The sequence below is a fragment of the Chelon labrosus genome (assembly GCF_963514085.1).
Source record: "Chelon labrosus genome assembly, chromosome: 8".
NCBI classification, from domain to species: Eukaryota; Metazoa; Chordata; class Actinopteri; order Mugiliformes; family Mugilidae; genus Chelon; species Chelon labrosus.
Window position 1 is genome coordinate 1503898 of NC_140358.1, and position 18610 is coordinate 1522507.

The 18610-nt window shown below is 40.6% G+C and overlaps 1 protein-coding gene across 1 annotated transcript; it reads right to left on the reverse strand.

Annotated features, from left to right (window-relative positions):
• Positions 1–477: 477 nt before the first annotated feature.
• LOC311492070 (N-alpha-acetyltransferase 15, NatA auxiliary subunit-like) lies at positions 478–16742 on the reverse strand. The gene is made up of 20 exons (XM_084550211.1): positions 16211–16742; positions 15120–15204; positions 13088–13192; positions 12739–12896; positions 12466–12600; positions 9889–10042; positions 9508–9627; positions 8855–8950; positions 8223–8329; positions 8059–8131; positions 7755–7924; positions 7501–7653; positions 6886–7014; positions 5756–5969; positions 4616–4809; positions 4390–4498; positions 2522–2620; positions 2222–2365; positions 1335–1432; positions 478–1223 (listed from the first exon to the last, which is right to left on the reverse strand). Exons 1-20 carry the CDS (start codon positions 16262–16264, stop codon positions 1014–1016), a joined length of 2607 nt encoding a protein of 868 aa, XP_084406337.1. The 5' UTR covers positions 16265–16742; the 3' UTR covers positions 478–1013.
• Positions 16743–18610: the final 1868 nt, after the last annotated feature.

Consider the following 18610-nt stretch of genomic DNA (forward strand, 5'->3'; position numbering starts at 1 on the left):
GATGGACATGATGCTGGTTGTGAAAACAAAGGAGTCTAAAATTTAAAACACTTTTGCTGTGCTTGCACTTTATGAATTATATATTGCATTCTATTGCATTCACGGTATTGAGTCTAGAGTTGGAAATGGAAAAAGTAGGTGTGTCCAAACATTTAACCACTGTTGACTCTCAAAGCAATTTGAACCACTCTTCAGAAAATTAGTTTCCCTCCATCTAGATTTTCAAAGCTCCTTGACTAATGAAAGCTAAAAATAAGCGCTTACTACATCACCATCTTTTCTCAGCTGGTGAAGTGAAGAGGTGCAGACAAGTGAAGGGTTTAGTGTGAAGTTGAGAAGCCGGCTCAGCTGTCCTGTCCTGCATGTTACCACCATCTGCCCCTCCCAGGTAGTGGGGTGCAGGCTGTGCCCTCATGAGGAGAGCCCTGCAGACAGCTTCCTACTACAAAATTCCCCTTTGTCTACATTTTTGGCAAACAGCCTGTAGCAAACAAAAACATCATCACTATCACAATGGTATCGCTTGGTTTTGCAAACATTGTTTTATTAATTCATTTGTCAGTTTGTAATATATAAATTACTTTTAAAAACGTGAGAAGCAGATGCACCTACAAGAAGGACATGGCGTGAAAACACAGGAGTTATAGAAAACCTAGACTGTGTTCACAGAAGCCATCATAGCCAGCCAATGTCCACTTTTCCCAGAATCCTTGCTTGCTTCCACATACTGTATTCATCCACTTTTTTCAGTTACAGAACAACTGTGGACAGGGCCTTTTTTATTGTTTGAAAAAGTTAAATGGACATCTTCTTCCATGTGCCAGCTCCTTTTCCCGTCTCTCCTGTGGCGCTCAGTCCATCCAGATCAGTGCAATGTAGGGGCGAATCACAGCAGCCATAGCCCAAGAACTGGAGAAGGGGGCGGGGATTGAAGAAATGGGTGTTTTGTTGGACTAGGGCATCTGGCGGCGTGCTCGCACCTCCTCGTCTTCCTCCTCCCCATCTGTTCAAGCTCACATTTCGTTTGCCATGTCGTCATGCTCTCCTGCCGACAGGTCGCCGTTGGCACTGATTGTGGTGATGTTGTCTTGGTAGCCGGGAGGCATGAAGGCCAGGCTGTAGGGGTAGATCTTATGGCAGGCTGCTCGGTATGCCTCAGCCACCTTCTGCTGACCCTCACCCAGCTGCCCATCACGCAGAGCCTCCAGCACCTCAGTACAGATCTGCACAAACACAAACATTCACAGTTAGTTGACCTGGACTATTGTGGGCATGTTCTAAAGCAGAACCAGCAGTTGTGTGCTAGTGCAGATGTTAAGGACATCATCACAGACCTGGATGCTTTTTCCAGACAGTGACTCATCCAGGGCTGTAGCTATCTCACAGGCCATCTTATCAGTGGAAGGCTCCAGGTAGACCATCATCTTAGCAGCTTGGAGCACAAGAGAGAACAAACTGTTACACAAACCTGAACTTGTTGGACTCATGTCTGAGACACTTCTAGACTGAAGTCACAATTGCCATCTTATCAGGATATAGGGCTTACACAACTAATCATGTCTGAACTGCAATCTCAAATGACATCCTTCTTCAAGCTCATGTTTAATTGACAATTTTCCCATGATCACAAAAGCCTGGAGATCCATGGCATTAAACCAAACACTTCTCTTGGTGAATCATTTCATCTATTTACAGAACTGCGTGTTGATCTAGAAACATAAGATAATTGAAAAGAATCATTTGTAATGGTGAAATAAAAAGCAAATGAGTCAAGCAGATTAGGATCTGCTGTTGTGTGTGACTTAGAAACAGTTCGCCACATGTTTTAATATTATTTCATATTGGCAGAAAAGATGTTGATTCACATTTTCCCTGTGTGTTTTCTTGTGCAGCCCCACCAGGTCTAACTTTCAACATTTTAACATCAGACACATGTGCAAAGAATGCAGTCATTAATGTTAAGACTGTACCATGCAAGGTTAAAAAACACTGTTGTTTGGAATGAAAGAAATCTCCACTACATGTCAAATCATGGCTTGAGACTCCGTTTGAAATAATATACACATCATCTGCCCAGGTCTGAGGAGCTCAAGGACCACCTGTGGAGACTAAAATGGTAAAGTCGTTTTTCTGCACATATGGTATGAGTGTTTGTACACACATCCAACTGTGTTTTTTGAAACCTGTTTGAGTGTCAAGTGTGTGTCTGTGTTTTGCGTACCAGCCAGTCGGTGTGGGATGGAGCTGGAGTGTTGGCTCAGGTAGTTCTTGTTGAAGCTCTGAGGGTTGCTCTCTCCAAACAGCCTGGAGATCTCTTGCCTCAACACCGTCCTCACTGCCTCCGCCAAATCCGCACTCTCACTCACTGCGTACATGATGAGCAGACACCAATGAACCTCTAAAAACATCTATCCAAAAGACTTTCATTTTTTTTTTTAACGCTATTCTACCAACATCATGACTCACAATCAGAATACTTCATGCAACTTTGAGGATTTAGCTAACTGTGGCTGATGCTCACCTCCTTTAAAGAAGCGCACTAAACACTGGTGTAGCCATGGGTTGTAAGGCTCTATGGCTACAGCCCTCTTTACTGACTGCAGCATCAGCAGGTACTTCTCTGGAGGAAGGGAGAGAAACAAAGACAAAGTGAGTTTAGACGTAAAATGCATAGGTATTTCTAACGCTGTTACATACGCTGAGCAGTTTTTGCAATTTGAAACATCTTTCAAATAATTTATTAATTTAATTTTTACATTTGTTTTTCTAAAACTGATGACTATTTCTGAGTGTATATCTTTCACATATGCCATATCATCAATAATAAATAATCCCATGCTTATGGTTATTGCACCAAACTGCATATGAGGACAGGGAAATTGTCCCAGTGTTGAAAGCAGCAGGGTTAGATTAGATCAGATTAGAGAGATACTTTATTTATCCCATGGGAAATTCTGTGTCCAGTAGCTTCATCACATAAAAACAGATATAAAGATGATTAAGTTATATCATAATATAAATATATAATGCTGGGCAAAATATTTACAATATATACAAAGTCCAGTTATTTCCTCACAAGGAAGCATTGTAGAGTCATATGGTCTGAGGGACAAACAACCTCCTCAACATGTCCATGGCGCAGGACAGAGACAGCAACCTGTCACTGAATGAGGCCTGACTGTGGTGTCGTGTAGAGGGTGGTGGATATTGTTCAAGATGGACCAGTGTTTGTTTAAGGTCCTTGCCTCTGCCACTGATGTCAGGGACTCCAGCTCTGCCCCTACCACAGAACCTGCCACAAAGTGCCCTTCTTCTTAATGCTGCTTCCCCAGCACACCACAGAGTAGAAGGTATGTCTTCATCAGGCCTACCTCCCCTATGATATTCTGACCACCTTTGAGAGCGCATTTTGGCTGAAAATATTTATCATTTTCACTGTTGACTTGTGCTTTCAAACGACCATATGTGGAAGTACTGCATTAGAAACTGTAAAGTTGGAAGAACCTAAACAAACCTAACCTAAACAAACTCAATTTCACCTTATGGGAGATCCCAAAAAGTTCAGATGTAGCGAACAGCTGCTCAACAGTTTCCACTTGTAGAGAAGACTCTTCCCTATAGGTACGGCATACAGTTGTATGCATGCACACCATTGTTGCATGCATTAGAACCATTGCCAGCTGACACAAGGAACACACAACACAAACACAACTTGTCCTTTCCATAGATGGGCAAGGTGACTGATTTTGTTGACTCTTCAAGGACTTTTGATTTGTTTTTGGTTCATGTCCTCTACTACTTTCACACTGTTTATTACAACCATGTGAAATGTAGACTACGCCACCACCTTCTGATGGAACTTCACAGCTAGATTATTTGTTCATCATCATTTGATGGAAATGTAACTTATTTGCAATTTTTATGCAAAATGTCAACAGTTAGCTTTAAATACACTTAACAATTTTACGACCAGGGCTAATGGATCACGAGGGGCACAACATCATCAGCAGCAGCAGCCTTGGGTAAATCTTCACCTGCAGAACTGTTGTCATTCAAACCCTCCAGTATCAAAAAGACAAAAAGACATTTCCGTATAACTGTGCTGAGGTCAGGAAAACAACAGGCAACAACAGCTCACTCTTAGATTGAGCAAAACCAGGGAACTAAGCGATTAACTGAAAAATATAATCTGTTGGACAAGGTGTATAATAGACCTAAAGGTATTTAATTTAATTATTAAGTTGGTAGGCTGCAGTTGGTCACAATCAAGGTTGAATATGAACTGAAAAATAATAGCATAGCAATAGAGGATTTTTTCCACCACTGCTTACAGCTGAGTTTTGAAAATAGAATTTAAAATGTGGACCAACAAGTCACAATTTGTCTGACCTTTCCTGAAGTAGATCTCGAACGCCAGGAGGTGAGTCTCGATCTTGTTGCGCACCAAGTTCTTAAGAGGGATCAGGAACTTGACTGCCTCCTCCAAAGGATTCTCTGGCTGTTAAAGGAAGTTTACAGTGTCCCATTATTAATGTGCAATAAATGGACCAGCTGTACTCACACAGCATGGAGCAAAGCCTTCAGTCACGCCGTCAGGTCGGCCAAATGAGCTCACCTTGGCCAGTTTGTCTGGTATTAGCTCCTCTTTCGGCCCTCCAATCTCCTCATCATCATCTTCCTTCTTCTTCTTTGCATTTTTTTGCTGCTTCTCCTTCTCTGCATTCTTCTTCTCCTCTTCTAACTGGGCCTTCTTCTGGGCCCTTCGCTGTTTGTTGCGCAGTTTCTTCAGCTCCTTGTCTGTCAGATTCTCTACACAGAACAAAAACAAAATGTATTTTAATTTAGTTTCTAATAATTGTGCACCACTTTTAAAACCATGCTGCAAGCTGCAAACCTTTAGAAACAACAGAGTTGTAGTTACGCATTCCACTTTGTGTACCAACTAAATCTGAAGACCCGTCAAAATTTAACAACAGTAGTTTGAGATATAACAAAATAGACAACATTAGCACAAGATGGCAACACCCATTTCTGCCATCATTTGGCTTCATGTCTTTAAACAGTCTAGGATTTCAACAATATTTATTTATTTAACCAGGCTTGTCCCTTTGAGATAAAAGATCTCTTTTATAAGGTTGACCTGGTCAAGAGTGGCAGCAACACAGTTTTAATAAGAATTAACACGAAATCGGTGGATCTCATGAATTGATTTCGGACCCTTCCAAACAGAATATTAATTTTTTTTATGTTTTTTTTATGTTTTTTTTTTTTTTTTATCCCAGCCCCTGCTGCTGGGTGCCAGAGATTAAAAATGTATTGAAACCTCAAAACACCTGTCTCCAGAGCAAATGACCAGCTGAATGTTTGGTGGATATTTACCACTGACCTATTAGTAAATACAACTTTGTTTAGTTGTAGTAACTGAGACAAAGTAGGTAATAGCAACTAGGAGTGTTGTGGTAAAATCTAGGACGTGTCCAAGAAAAGCCTCTGATGCTCCTGATTAAAAAAAAAGCTCTGCATTCAGAAGGACTACAGAGTTAACAAGGAAGTGATCAATGGAGAAGACTAACACAAATTACCATCAGTTGGCCTGCCCTTGTTGAAGAGCACAGAGGAAGAGAAGGGACTGAGGGTACACACGGATGTTGCCTGACTGCTATTGGACATAATGGTATTTGTAAAACATTTGAGTAGGCTCTACAGTTTTTAGTCATTTCATCTGAATAATGCACACAAAGAGAGAGTGTCTGACCGGTATCTGCCTGGCTCTCCTTGTTGTCGTCGGTCAGAGGTTTGTCGTGCAGCGCCAGATAGATTTGGATGGCGGTTCGAGCCGCTTTGTAGTAGAACGGGTGCTGCCGCAAGACATCCTCCAGCTTCAGAAGGTCCACATAGGAGCGCAATGTCATCTTCCTCATGCAGTAGGTGTGGAAGTCAAACTGGTCATCAGTGATCTCCACAAAATGCTGATAGAGAGAATGAGGAGGAGAGAGAGAGAGCGCTGACTGTGTGTTCACATTCATAGACAAACAGGTAGCATTGGACATCAGAGAAAAAAATGGGCTAGAGGATAATTGGGTATAGGTTACTCGCTATTGTAGTTAATATCACTTTAAATATCCAAACTCTCTCTCTTTTTTTTATTTTTATTAAAAACAGTTACAGTAGTTAAGTTTGAGTGGTATCTTAGTTGCTCCATTGACATGTACTGTCTATACTGTATATCCAGTCCTATTACCTATGGTACTGAGTTTGAATGTGTCATTCTTTTATTCATGGAAAGCAAACAATTTGAAATAAAATAAAAGTAGAATAACTGGGAACGTAGGGGGTTAGAAATTATATCTGGTCTAGTTTGACTGCATTTAACTATTACACAGTACATAATAGAGGTCTTTCTACGAGGTATTATATATGAATGTTTGATTGATCAGGTTAACTTGTTCTATCGCTTATATGTTTGTGTATAGAAATGGGTATACATCCTACAACTTCTCACCAATTTGGATGTGAATACCATCTAAGTAAAGCTGAGTCTGCGCTTTAAGCCAAGGTGTATTTACATTATTGTAAGTTCAGTATGTTCTGATAAACAGCAAAAAAAAACACAAATTGTATCCATGTCTAAACGTGTTTGAAACTAAATGTTCATTTGTTGCCAACATATATGCTATACTTAATGACTGTGATTTTGTGGTCCAAAGACGTTTAAAGTCATATTAGGAGTCTGAACTCATAATATGGCTCCAATAAGTTCCGTCCTGATCAGTTAAGTTGGTTTGTGAGGATTAGAGAAGAACGTAGGCGGAAGATTTCACAAATTTCATCTGGTTTTTATCCAGATTATAAAACTTGGCAGTTTTAGGTGGAGAGTAAACTCACCCTCTCAATCTCGTGGCACTTCTTCAGAGCCTCTCCAAACTTGTTCATTGCCTTGTAGGACAAGGCACACTCGGTCTGGAACCACATGCACTGCATCTCATTCAGGTTCTCCACGGCCGATGTTCCTTCCTGAAATCACGTTAGAACACATCTTTCGTTATCCATTTCCATTCATTCACACTAGCCTCAAATTCACAAGGCTAGAAGTCCTTTAGGCACTTTTTAAATCAACAGATTGAATCATAGCTGGCAATGTCAGTGGATGTATTACAGGACCTATATGCCACACTGCTCCCCCTGGAGACATTAAAGTCTTTATATTCAGTATTGTTATTGTTGAAAACTGGAAGGCACTTGCCCACAGTCATTGGCCCTCTTACAGACTGAAAACAAACAAAAACTGTAATAATAAAACTTCTCAGTTCAGGCACAAATGTAGCTATGAAACTGGAACCCTCTCATGTAATCAGTGACTAGTACATGAATACTAGATCATATATGATCTAATTGATCATATATGATCTAGTACATGAAGTACTGACTCCTGTTAATTTACCAAATCAAAACTCTGCTGAGAGAAACTTTCCATCATTCCACACGCAATCCTTCTCCTACCCGTGTGAACTTGGAGCACATCTCCTCTGCTTCTTTTATGAGGCCGGCCTTCAGCATGTACTTGGCACACTTGGAGTTGATGAAGCGGTCTGCAGTGTCCAGCGCCTGGGCCTCGTCCATCCATCGAGCTGCTTCCTTTATGTTGCCTGCATGCTACAGGGCCATGGAAGAAGAGGGTTAGAGGAGAGGGAAAGACATAACACCCCACTAAACGCAAGTACAGTGTGTATGTACAGTGTGTGTTTCTATTAAACCTTGTAGATCTTGGCTTTGATGAGGAAGAGCTCGATGAGTGTAGGTGTGCTGTCGATAGCAGCGTTGATGTACTCCAGAGCCAAGTTGGCCTGGCCTATGAAGTCAAAGTGCTGGGCCAGGAAATACTGTACCCACAGCAAGGTGGTGGGGGGCTCCTCCTTCCCATCATCTACATACACATTCAATACACATTCAATACAAGTCACACTGAACTCAGATATTGATGGTTTGGGTCATGATTAATGATAATTTAAAAAACAATCAAATTAAACAATTATTACTTAATTATGAAGAAACACTTACCATTTTCATTAAACATTCGACAGCTTTTTAAACAGGTTTCAAAGCCAACTACTAATTCTTGAATGATTGTAACCTGAATGAGAAGAACAAGTTCACAACTTTATTCCAGAGGGAAATATAAATGTAAGAGCACAGAAACTGTGCTTAAATGACAAATTGATTACCTTTTCTTTGTCAGTGTAGAGGGATTTGAGGGTAGTGAAGACAGGCGGGCAGCCTTTGGTGAAGTTCATCCTCAGGTAGCTGTTCAGACATTCACGAAACTTCTCCCCTGGCCAGCACAACACACAGTAAAGGTACAGTAAAGTGAGATTTGAACTGCCACATAGCACTGAATGACAATCATATACAAGACTTGAACTTAATGATGCAGATGGACACCGACACAAACATTTAAAGGAATCATGGCGTTCATGTGCTTATTTTAATGATAGCGGTTAATATAACAACTGAACAATTATTTGAACTGTACATTGAACTAAATCGGATCACTTTTTCATTTTACAATTTTTGTCTGTTTTGCACATCAGGGCGGAACTCGGCCATGCGAGATACAGAGAGCAGAGGAGAATTGTAACGCGACAATGTAAAACTGAAACAAGGCTATGTAGCTTGTTTAATAAAAGAACAAGGTATAGACCTGTTCTATAGGAATCGTGACATGTAATTACTTTTGTTCTGATCTGGCACTGTATAGAAAATAAAATCAAATAAGATTCACTTGACCATCAAGGGGACTCATCCTGAGTCCAAGCAGCACTGTTGTGATACTGTCCATATGATGTACTGTGTTTACCTCTGAGGAAATTAAGAGGCAGCCTTCGGGGAACCAGGCCTTTAGGAAACTTCACACAGGACTCTTCATAAATCTTCTGACGCTCCTCTGCATTGCCTAGAGACAAAGAAACAGCTTCATAATGTGGAAAATTTCACAGTTCTGTTTCCAAGATATTAGCTGTGACAGCTGTAAGTGCACTGTGACCAGACAAAGGATGGAGATAATAATGATCACAGTTGCATATATGGTGTAATAACAAGTAGTCACTTACAATTCCAAACTGTATCATGTGGTCAGAAAAAACAAAAATATGACAAAACAGAAATCATCTGGAACTCCTGCTGAAGAGAACTGCTATTGCAGTTAAGCTCTAATAATGGGGCTCAGTAGGCAGAGCATGGTGTCCAGGAACCAGAAAGTTAGCGGTTCAATAAATAGATATTGACCACATACCAAAGTGTCTTGGTGCTTGGCACTGGTTTGTGAATGTATGTGTGCTTGTGCCAATTATGAATAGATGTGTCATTGTGCCTGTAAAGAGCTTTGAGCACCAAAAAGTAGAAAAGTGCTTTATGAGTAGAAGGACATTTACCTTAAATGACACTTGAAAATTTTATCAACCCATCAAATGTCGTGGCTCATACAGCTATTGACCTAATTTAAGTACTCACCTGGCTTTAAGGCATTTTCCAAGCCCTGGTAGTAGGCCCAGTTCTCTGGGTTCCTCTCCTGGAGTCTCTTGTAAACCTCCAAAGCCTCCTCGGGCCTCTCTAGCTTCAGCAGCAGCTCTCCTGCAAACACACGTTTACACTGCATTTCTACAGTTTAGATACTTTGAACACTAACTAAGCACAGTGCACTGAAGTCTAAAGCACACCTGATCCTCAATAACATGCACTAAACCTGTTCTGTTGGTGGCACAGCAGGTAGGATGGAAATGACTATTTATTGCTCTTAATACCAACAACTAAACATCATTCAGCAGCTCTACCAAAATACACTTCACAACTTAAAGAGCAGAGTTGCTGACTGAATGACAGTCATTAGCCCACCTCTGGTCTCCTCCACAGCCAGTTTGTCACAGATCTGTTTCTCGTAGTTATTGAGGTGATCAAGAGCCTCCTTGTACAGGCCGGCCTCCCTCAGAACTTGGTTCTGATACAGCAGCAGTTCACTGTACTCGTAGTCCACCTTGTCTGGAGATGTCTAGACAAACACACACAAACACAATGACAATTATGTGGGTCAAATTCACATTTTGAGTCATATTCTTGTTTGTTTTGTTGAATTTCTTTTATTGATCATCAGGCTATGAATGGGAACCTACATTAGAAGAGAGATGTGAGCAGCACATAGATAGATATATAGACAGATATCTTCTGCAGCATTGGATCAGCTGAGTCCAAATATTACTGGCTAACAGTAGTGTTCATGCAGGCTCAGCTGTGTTTTCATGTTTGGAATCACAGATTTTATAGACTGTGAAACTAGAAAGCTTCAGTGACACATGAGGCTGAACAATCCTGAAAGAAAATTTGTAACTTATAAATTTAAACAGCTGTCTGGAGGTACGCCTTGCCAAGCATGAAAAAAAAAAAAACAAAAAAAAAACATATTTAACCCTTTGAAATTGAAATATAGAATATACAGAAAGCAAAGCTATATACAAAGACAATTTATATCGTTATTGATGGCACATAAATAAAACTGAATTGAAATAATTCCCATAAAACCATGTAAATTTATAGGTGTTTTTACCTCGTCAGTAACTCTTCAAACTCTTCAAAACAAACTTATGTGCAAAATTATACAGAGAGCTACACCAGTGCTGTGTATATCCAGAGTGCGAAATAGTGCAAATGTAACATTGAGACGTAATCAACAACATACAAATATTTCAAACTATTTAGAATCCCTTATATATTGAAGAGGTTCATTTTGCCTACTTAAATACTTATATTTCACTGTTTCTTTTTAAAAGGCCAATAAAGTGAATTTTACTTTTTACCTTACAAGTTTCGGCTGCTCTGTCTCTGTAGCCTTCATCCTTCAAACTTGTAAGGTAAAAAGTAAAATTCACTTTATTGGCCTTTTAAAAAGAAACAGTGAAATATAAGTATTTAGAATCTCCATTTTCTCACCAAAGTCGTGTTGATCGGTGGGAGCTGCCAAAGACGCCTCCCTCCAATCAACATCAGACCTCTCTGGTATATTCATCATGCAGAATACAGCCACGGCCAAAAGTTTTGAGAATGACACAAGCCTTGGTTTTCACAAAGTTTGCTCCTTCAGTGTATTTAGATCTTTTTGTCAGATGTTACTATGGTATATTGAAGTATAATTACAAGGATGTCATAAGTGCCAAAGGCTTTTATTGACAATTACATTAAGTTTATGTAAAGAGTCAATATTTGCAGTGTTGACCCTTCTTTTTCAAGACCTCTGCAATTCTCCCCGACATGTTGTCAATTAACTTCAGGGCCACATCCTGACTGATGGCAGCCCATTCTTGCACAATCAATGCTTGGAGTTTGTCAGTATTTGTGGGTTTTTGTTTTGTTTTCCATCCGCCTCTTGAGGGTTGACCACAAGTTCTCAATGGGATTAAGATCTAAGGAGTTTCCTGGCCACGGACCCAAAATTTCAATGTTTTGTTCCCCAAGCCACTTATCTCCATCATGCTGGAAAAGGCATTGTTCGTCACCAAACTGTTCTTTGCTGCCCTGCTCGACACCAGGCCATCCTCCAAAAGTCTTTGCTTCACTGTGTGTGCAGATGCACTCACACCTGCCTGCTGCCATTCCTGAGCAAGCTCTGCAATGGTGGTGCCCTGATCCCACAGCTGAATCAACTAGAGGAGATGGCCCTGACACTTGCTAGACTTTCTTGGGTGCCCTGGGTGCCCTGAAGCCTCCTTCAACAACTGAACCTCTCTCTAGATTTGTGTAGATGATCCGATAAATGGTTGATTTAGATGCAATCTTACTAGCAGCAACATCCCTGCCTGGGAAGCCCTTTTTGTGCAAAGCAATGATGACCGCACGTGTTTCCTTGAAGGGAACTATGGTTAACAGAGGAAGAACAATGATTTCAAGCACCACCCTCCTTTTAAAGCTTCCAGTCTGTCATTCTAACTCAATCAGCATGGCCGAGTGATCTCCAGCCTTGTCCTCGTCAGGACTCTCACCTGTGTCAACGGGAGAATCACTGACATGATGTCAGCTGGTCCTTTTGTGGCAGGGCTGAAATTCAGCGGAAATGTTTTTCTGGGGGGGGATTAAGTTCATTTTCATGACAAAGAGGGCCTTTGCAATTAATTGCAATTCATCTGATCACTCTTCATAACATTCTGGAGTATGCAAATGTATGCAAGACTTTGTGAAAATTAATAGTTGTGTCATTCTCAAAACTTTTGGCCACGGCCATAGCGTCAGCAAATATATCTTATCTCCGGTTTTACATAGTCTAGAAATGTCAAACTGACAGCAGTGCTCTAAGTGATGTAGTTCTTTTGTTACGCCGCTTTGAAAACATCAGATGATCTGATCCCACCAGCATGAATATAGAGTAGCAAAGGTTTAAGCATAAAAATGTGGGCAGGTCCCAGGGAGACACTGTTCTAAGCTTACCTGTTGCGTTTTGCGGAACTCCTCAACAATCTTTGCAGCCATTTCAAAGTCCTCTAACAGATGATAAGCCACAGCATATCCAATCCATGAGGCCCGCTGGGCCGGGCGGAGCTGCAGCAGCTGGTACCGAGTCTCCTGTAGACACAGAACCATCACAAAAGTGCAATCAGCCAAGCAGCGGTTTGGTTATCCTACCCACAGCTGTTTTATCTTGTCTATCATGTGCAGCAGAAAGGACAATCTTTTTTTTGTTGTTTCTCTGGTGCCCCTCACCCTGTATCCCTCCAGGTCTCTCATCTGGATTTGCAGCAATGAGAGGTCTCGGAGGATCTGAAGGTTGTCCTTGTCCCATTTCAGAGCATTGCGGTAACACTTGATCGCTTCGTCATACTTTTTATCGGAGCGCTGCAGCAGGCCGTACACATGCCAGCCTATGATGGCAGCAAGTTCAGGAAGAAAACACACATCCTAGCTGGTTGTTTAATGCGTGATTGCAAATGTACAACAATGAAAAACCTAGCAAGTACAAAGTTAAAAAGAAAGTTCTCTAAGGTATTACAGGTTGCTGTGATGTTTAACTCAACATCTGGCTAGGAGCACTGAAGCACAGATGAAAGGATACAGACATGGCTCTTGAGATCGTTACGTAGGCCTCGTCTCACCAGCTCATAGGCCTCCTCCTTCTTGCCCAGACAGTTTAGAGTCAAACCCTTCATGGCCAGAGTCTCTGGACAACAAAGAGAGAAGGAGGTGTGAGACATGCAGGGAAATTAAACTGGGAAATTAAACTGGAGTTGTTGAGAAAGAATACTTATTTGACCACTGGCAACTGTAAACACTCTTATCTTGGTAACAAAACTTTAAGAAAATACCTTAAATTATGTTTGTTTACATAGAAAAAAATCTTAATAATAAGAATGAAAAAAAGACAACATCAACTCAAGTGTGTGTTGCTTTTTCGTGCTTTATTTGATTATTAGAATTCATCTAATAATCTATACTGTATGGTCAAACTTATGAGGACACACTGCAACATCATGTTCCATCAGTTTAGTTTCAAGATTTCCAGTCACAGCAGCATCACTGTGGTCCACTGTGGCTGACAACACCTGGCACACAGTTGGGAGTTTCAGTTCATTTCCAAGGTGTTAAGCGGCCATACCCAAAAATGAAAAAAGAAAAAAAACTCACAGCCCTGCCCTTAAACAATTTCCTTGAAGGATTAATAAAGTATTCTGATTCTGATTCTGTAGGTGTTGAAACATCAATCCTCTCCTGCTGAGCTAATGTGCATGCTGCATGGGTGCAAGGGGACAAAAGTGATGCAGCCATCTCGATGATTTGAGGTTAGAAACCAGGGAGATCTGCATTTCTCATACTCTTGAAATTCAGTTTTGGGTTTTTTAAGCACACGGGAGCAGAAGGAGCCACCATGATTGGGAATATTCCATGCAAATTTAGTTCTATACACTATAGCCCTAGATAAGAGTCCCCCATCCATCTCAATACTGCTGTTCAGTGCGTATTGTACTGAGTGACTAGTCATATTGCTAAGGCCTTTCCCTGCAGAAAAAGATTTGTGCTGTGAAAAGTTGTGAGAATCTGCAGCTAACAATTCAACACAGGTTCCTCTTTCAGCTGCCACAGTTCCAAGGGTAGTTGATGAAATAGTGCACAGAAACACAGTTGTTGTAGCTATACATGTTTGAACCACAGACTAGTTCTGAAGAAAAACTAGAAACAGGCCAGTCTTTCTCCTCTCTCACAACTATTTCTTCATTAGTTACCAGGGTTGACTTCCAATTACCAGATGGAGTGAGATCTGGGGAAAGTGTATCGGCAACTCCGTAAGCTATCTCTTCCTGATCCTCTCTTTCAGCACCAGTTGCCACAGCAACACTGCGTCATATTTCTCAAGAGTTATGTGGAGCAAGGGAACAAACTTTCAGCATCAAAGTTAAAGAGTTTACATTATCCATTTACTATATTACATTTACTACATTTACAATACTGATGATCAATACCATGCTAACCTCGGCAATCCAGATGCTTGCTCATAACTTATTTGAAGAGTTGGGTCTCCAAGATTGACAGCTCTGTAGCACACTGACTAACTTATTGTAGTTAACTTGAAGTTAATTAACTTGTTGGAAATGTACATGTACAGTACATTGAACATAGCTTCTGCATCCATCCCTTAAAATTTAACAAAACTTTGTATTTACAAGAAATTATTAAAAAGAGATAGTTAATAAAGTTATTTTTTTGACGATGCAGAAAGTGGTGGTATATGCTTTTTGTGTTACTATAGCAGAACCACTAATAATATTTTTTGTGTAATTCTTTTTATTTATTAAATTTTTCAATTTTTAATTCCAAGCCTAACCCATTTCACAGATGAAAGTATAGAAGCATGTGAGTGAATCATAATCTCTGCATTAGGTCTTTACACTCCTGAAGAGAGGCTGAACTCCTTATAAACCACACCACACTTCTGACCCTTGGCTGCGAAGAAGAAAAACGAGAAAAAAACGACAAATAAAGTGAAGCCATCTTGTGAAAAACCTTGTCATTTCATCCCTAAAACACAGAAGAAACTGGCTTGGTTTAGTTTGAAGTAGCAAGTTGGCAAAGCCAACATGATGTCCTCTTACCTCCATGCTCTGCAAACTTTGGGTTTCCCAGAATCTGTTTGCAGAACTTCAGGCCATTTCTGTACTGCTTGTGCTCGTAACATCTCTGCAACAAAGAATGTTGCAGACGTTAACATCAAGAATCTACAAGTGCACAAAAAGGACATTACTGGAAGTCTGCTGAATGCGAACACTGTTTTCTAGAGACTGCAGTGAGCTAGGAAAGTATCATACACGGCCGCCCTGACAAAGCAGTCAGCAGGAGATGGTAGCACTGAGATAAATGGCAGCAGCCACACTTGGTGGAGGGCTGTAGATGAGATGTGATCAGACAAGTGGCTCGATGGATGTGCCTGGCTCAAAGCAGACCCCCCCCCCCCCCCCCCCCCCCCCCCCCAAACTCCCACAACAGTATCTGCACTCCTGTCCCCGACTGACACACGGAAATAATAAACACTCCCGACACATGGAAGTTAATTGTTAGTACAAGAAATGATTAGCATTGCACTGCACAGTACAGCAGTGCATTTTTAATTATCACCGGGCATTTCAGCGGGATTACATACTTATGAGACCGACTGTAGCCAGAAATGAATGTCGTGAATGACTTGAATAAAAGATCATTTGTCTTGCCATGCACTTGACATGTCCCTGTTTCTAGCTACATGTCAACTTAACTACTACTGCTACAACAGTTTAACACGCTTACACAAGACAAACGTAGACCAACTTCACTGACAGTGCAACCAGACAAGTTTCAAAACTGCAACTTTTAACCAACAAGGCCCCTCCAACTCTACAGTCAAACTTCTCTATGGCTGTCATGTGTCAAGCAGCTTTGTCATTGATATACTTTGGACGTGATGCAAGGCCAACGAATATCCACAACACCGCATGACAAGCCGTGAAACAAATGTGCTGTTTTCATAATTACACTGCCACTGCTGCTAGTCAAAAACAGCTATGCGACAACTGCAACACGTCTGGAGTTCTGAATCTTTGCTTAATTCACTAACAACTCCCTAGCTACTTGCTCTGACGGCTACAACTGACGGCTGCTCGCAAACTAGCTTTAGCTAGCAAGCTAACGTTATCTCAAGCAGTTAGCCTACCAAAATTCTCTTGAAGAGAGCATTCTCCTTCGGCGGTAGAGTGATTGTGGGCATTATGTTGGCTTCCTATGCCTCTGTCGGCTCACACATGAATAATATCCTCTTAGAGGCAGAGATCCTGGACTGTTTCAGTCTCTTCAGGCTCCTCTCTCTCACGTGTTGAAGCCGAGGCCCCCTTCCGAGCAAAATGGCCGATGTGCTTCTCCTCCGGGTCAAGCGGCACTCTGAGTCTGCGTGTTAGACACCGGCACTCAGGGTAAGATGTCCCCGTGGATGAACACTAAATTGACTATTTAATTTTGGTGACACGTTGTATCGAAAAAACTATACTGAACATTTTACAAAATAAAAAAGACCTTTCTTGTGGTGAATTGAGACTAGTAAACAATTTCCATCGGTGTTCTTTTTCTGTTTAGAATTGTGTGGCTTCATAAACTACTTACCAAATTATATGGATATGTTGCACTTTTGATTTAGTTAAGGAAGAAGGACTCTATTCATCCAAAAAAAAATAATTAGCTTCTTAATACATTTAGTAGTTATACATCACAAATGATATGGTCGTTCGACTTCTCGGTTATCTTTTAATCAGACCTGCCAGGGAACTTAATCGACCGCTCGGTGGCTGCATCGCACATCGGACGAAGGGAGCTGTTCTTTAGCTAAAATGATCTCCACTCAGTTATTATCCAGAGCTGTTTTCATCAGCAGAGGTAAGATAATGATTTAATGGCAACGAATTCGTTGGGATGCTTTGAAAAGACTTGCATCCTACCTTGGTATTTCTAACGAGAACATCGTGTTTATTTTGAAGTATGACCTTAGCTTAGCATTCTTGTAGCACTTCAGTCACGGGTGAATTTCTCCCTCTAAAGTTGTGGATTTAATGGCAGTGTTGCTGAACTGTATGATTTCGAACAGACTTGTTTGTCTGTTGTTTGCTCATTGTTGTGTTGGTTTAACAGTAAATGTTATATTTACTTTTCTACCCAAAAGAAATCCTGGTAAGGCAAATTTATTTCAGAACCTGCTTACCGGAGACCACATATAATAATTAGACCTCAAACTCACATTCTTAATGTCATTGAGAGGATTTTATTCAGTTCGGGGTGCTTTCAGTATTTGGATAACCATCAGTCTGCATATTCGGCAGGCCGAGACACTGACTGTTTTTAAACGCCTTCCTAAAATGTATTGTTAGTCTTTGGCATTAATTCAGTTTGACAGTTGCTCTCTTCTTATTGTGATTTGATCATTGTCTTTGTTTTCTGTGTTTGATTGTGTGTTCTATGTTTTATGTATTTTTACACACTTTGCTCAACATTCGTTATTATTAAATGTACTTTATAAATACACTGACAACAGTTGCCTTCATACCCCTCTCATAAAGTTCTTGGTTGTTTTATTTTTGTTTCAGTTGGATCCAGGTCTGCATTTACAAGCTCCAAGCCTGACCTCGTGAACCCCAACTGGTTCCGAGTGGGTCTTGCCTTTGGGACATCTGCTTTCATATGGGGCCTGGTAAATGCCTGCATGATTTCACAGAAATAATGTAAAATCTTTTGTTTGCAGAGTGCTGTGGGTAATTCATCCAGAGCTGAGTTTATTTTTTAAATATACAGAGACCTAATTCAGTCTGTGCATCAAGCATACAATTTCTATCTTTGGTTTGTCTTTCAACAACTGTACAAGTGTCTCACAGCATGATTAAAAGCTTTAAGTGCACGGTACAGGGTCCACCAGGTGCCTATATCTGAAAGTGTCTGGCTGTATTTCCCACAGTAGATGGCAGCAATGAACTAATCAAGTGTTTCATTTCTTGGATTATAAGGATATATTTTTGATGTATTTATTGTTGTTGAACATTTGATTACTAGTAAAGCTTGGTGGCTCAAAGGACTTTCAGGCAGAAACAGTGACATCTGTCTTAAATTTCCAGTGTATACGTTTTTGAGATCCACATTTTTGAAAGGCATCAGTTGAATATTCTCATTGTGCAGTTGGAGTTCCTTAGTTTTTGATTCTTTTGAAATATGCAGCAACATTGAAGACAGTCCTTCACTGCAGATCTGCACAGCAGTGAATAATTTAATATTACAACAGAATGTATTTAAGTGAGGAGGGTATAAACAAGCTGGTACATGTACATCACTTTTGGTATTGTCATCTTCCACCTGCAGCTCTTCAAACAGCACAGCACAGATGTGCATGAATACAAAGTGAGGAATGGTCTGGAATAACCCACAAAACTGGCAGGTGATTGTCTCTTTGTTTACATGATACTAACATTGAACTCAAATCACTGCATATCACATATAACATATAAAGCATAACACTGCCATTTCTTGTCCTGTGCAGGAGGTCATCAGATCCTGTCTTTAGGATGCACCCGTTCGTCTG

Excerpts from the sequence above, each read along its gene's own strand:
- LOC311492070 (XM_084550211.1), bottom strand. The coding sequence starts at position 16,264 with ATGCCCACAATCACTCTACCGCCGAAGGAGAATGCTCTCTTCAAGAGA. Across the intron at positions 9,628-9,888 it reads GGCTGTGGAGGAGACCAGAG|GAGAGCTGCTGCTGAAGCTA; the intron begins GTGGGCTAATGA and ends GTGTGTTTGCAG. Across the intron at positions 7,654-7,754 it reads TCAAAGCCAAGATCTACAAG|CATGCAGGCAACATAAAGGA; the intron begins GTTTAATAGAAA and ends ATGGCCCTGTAG.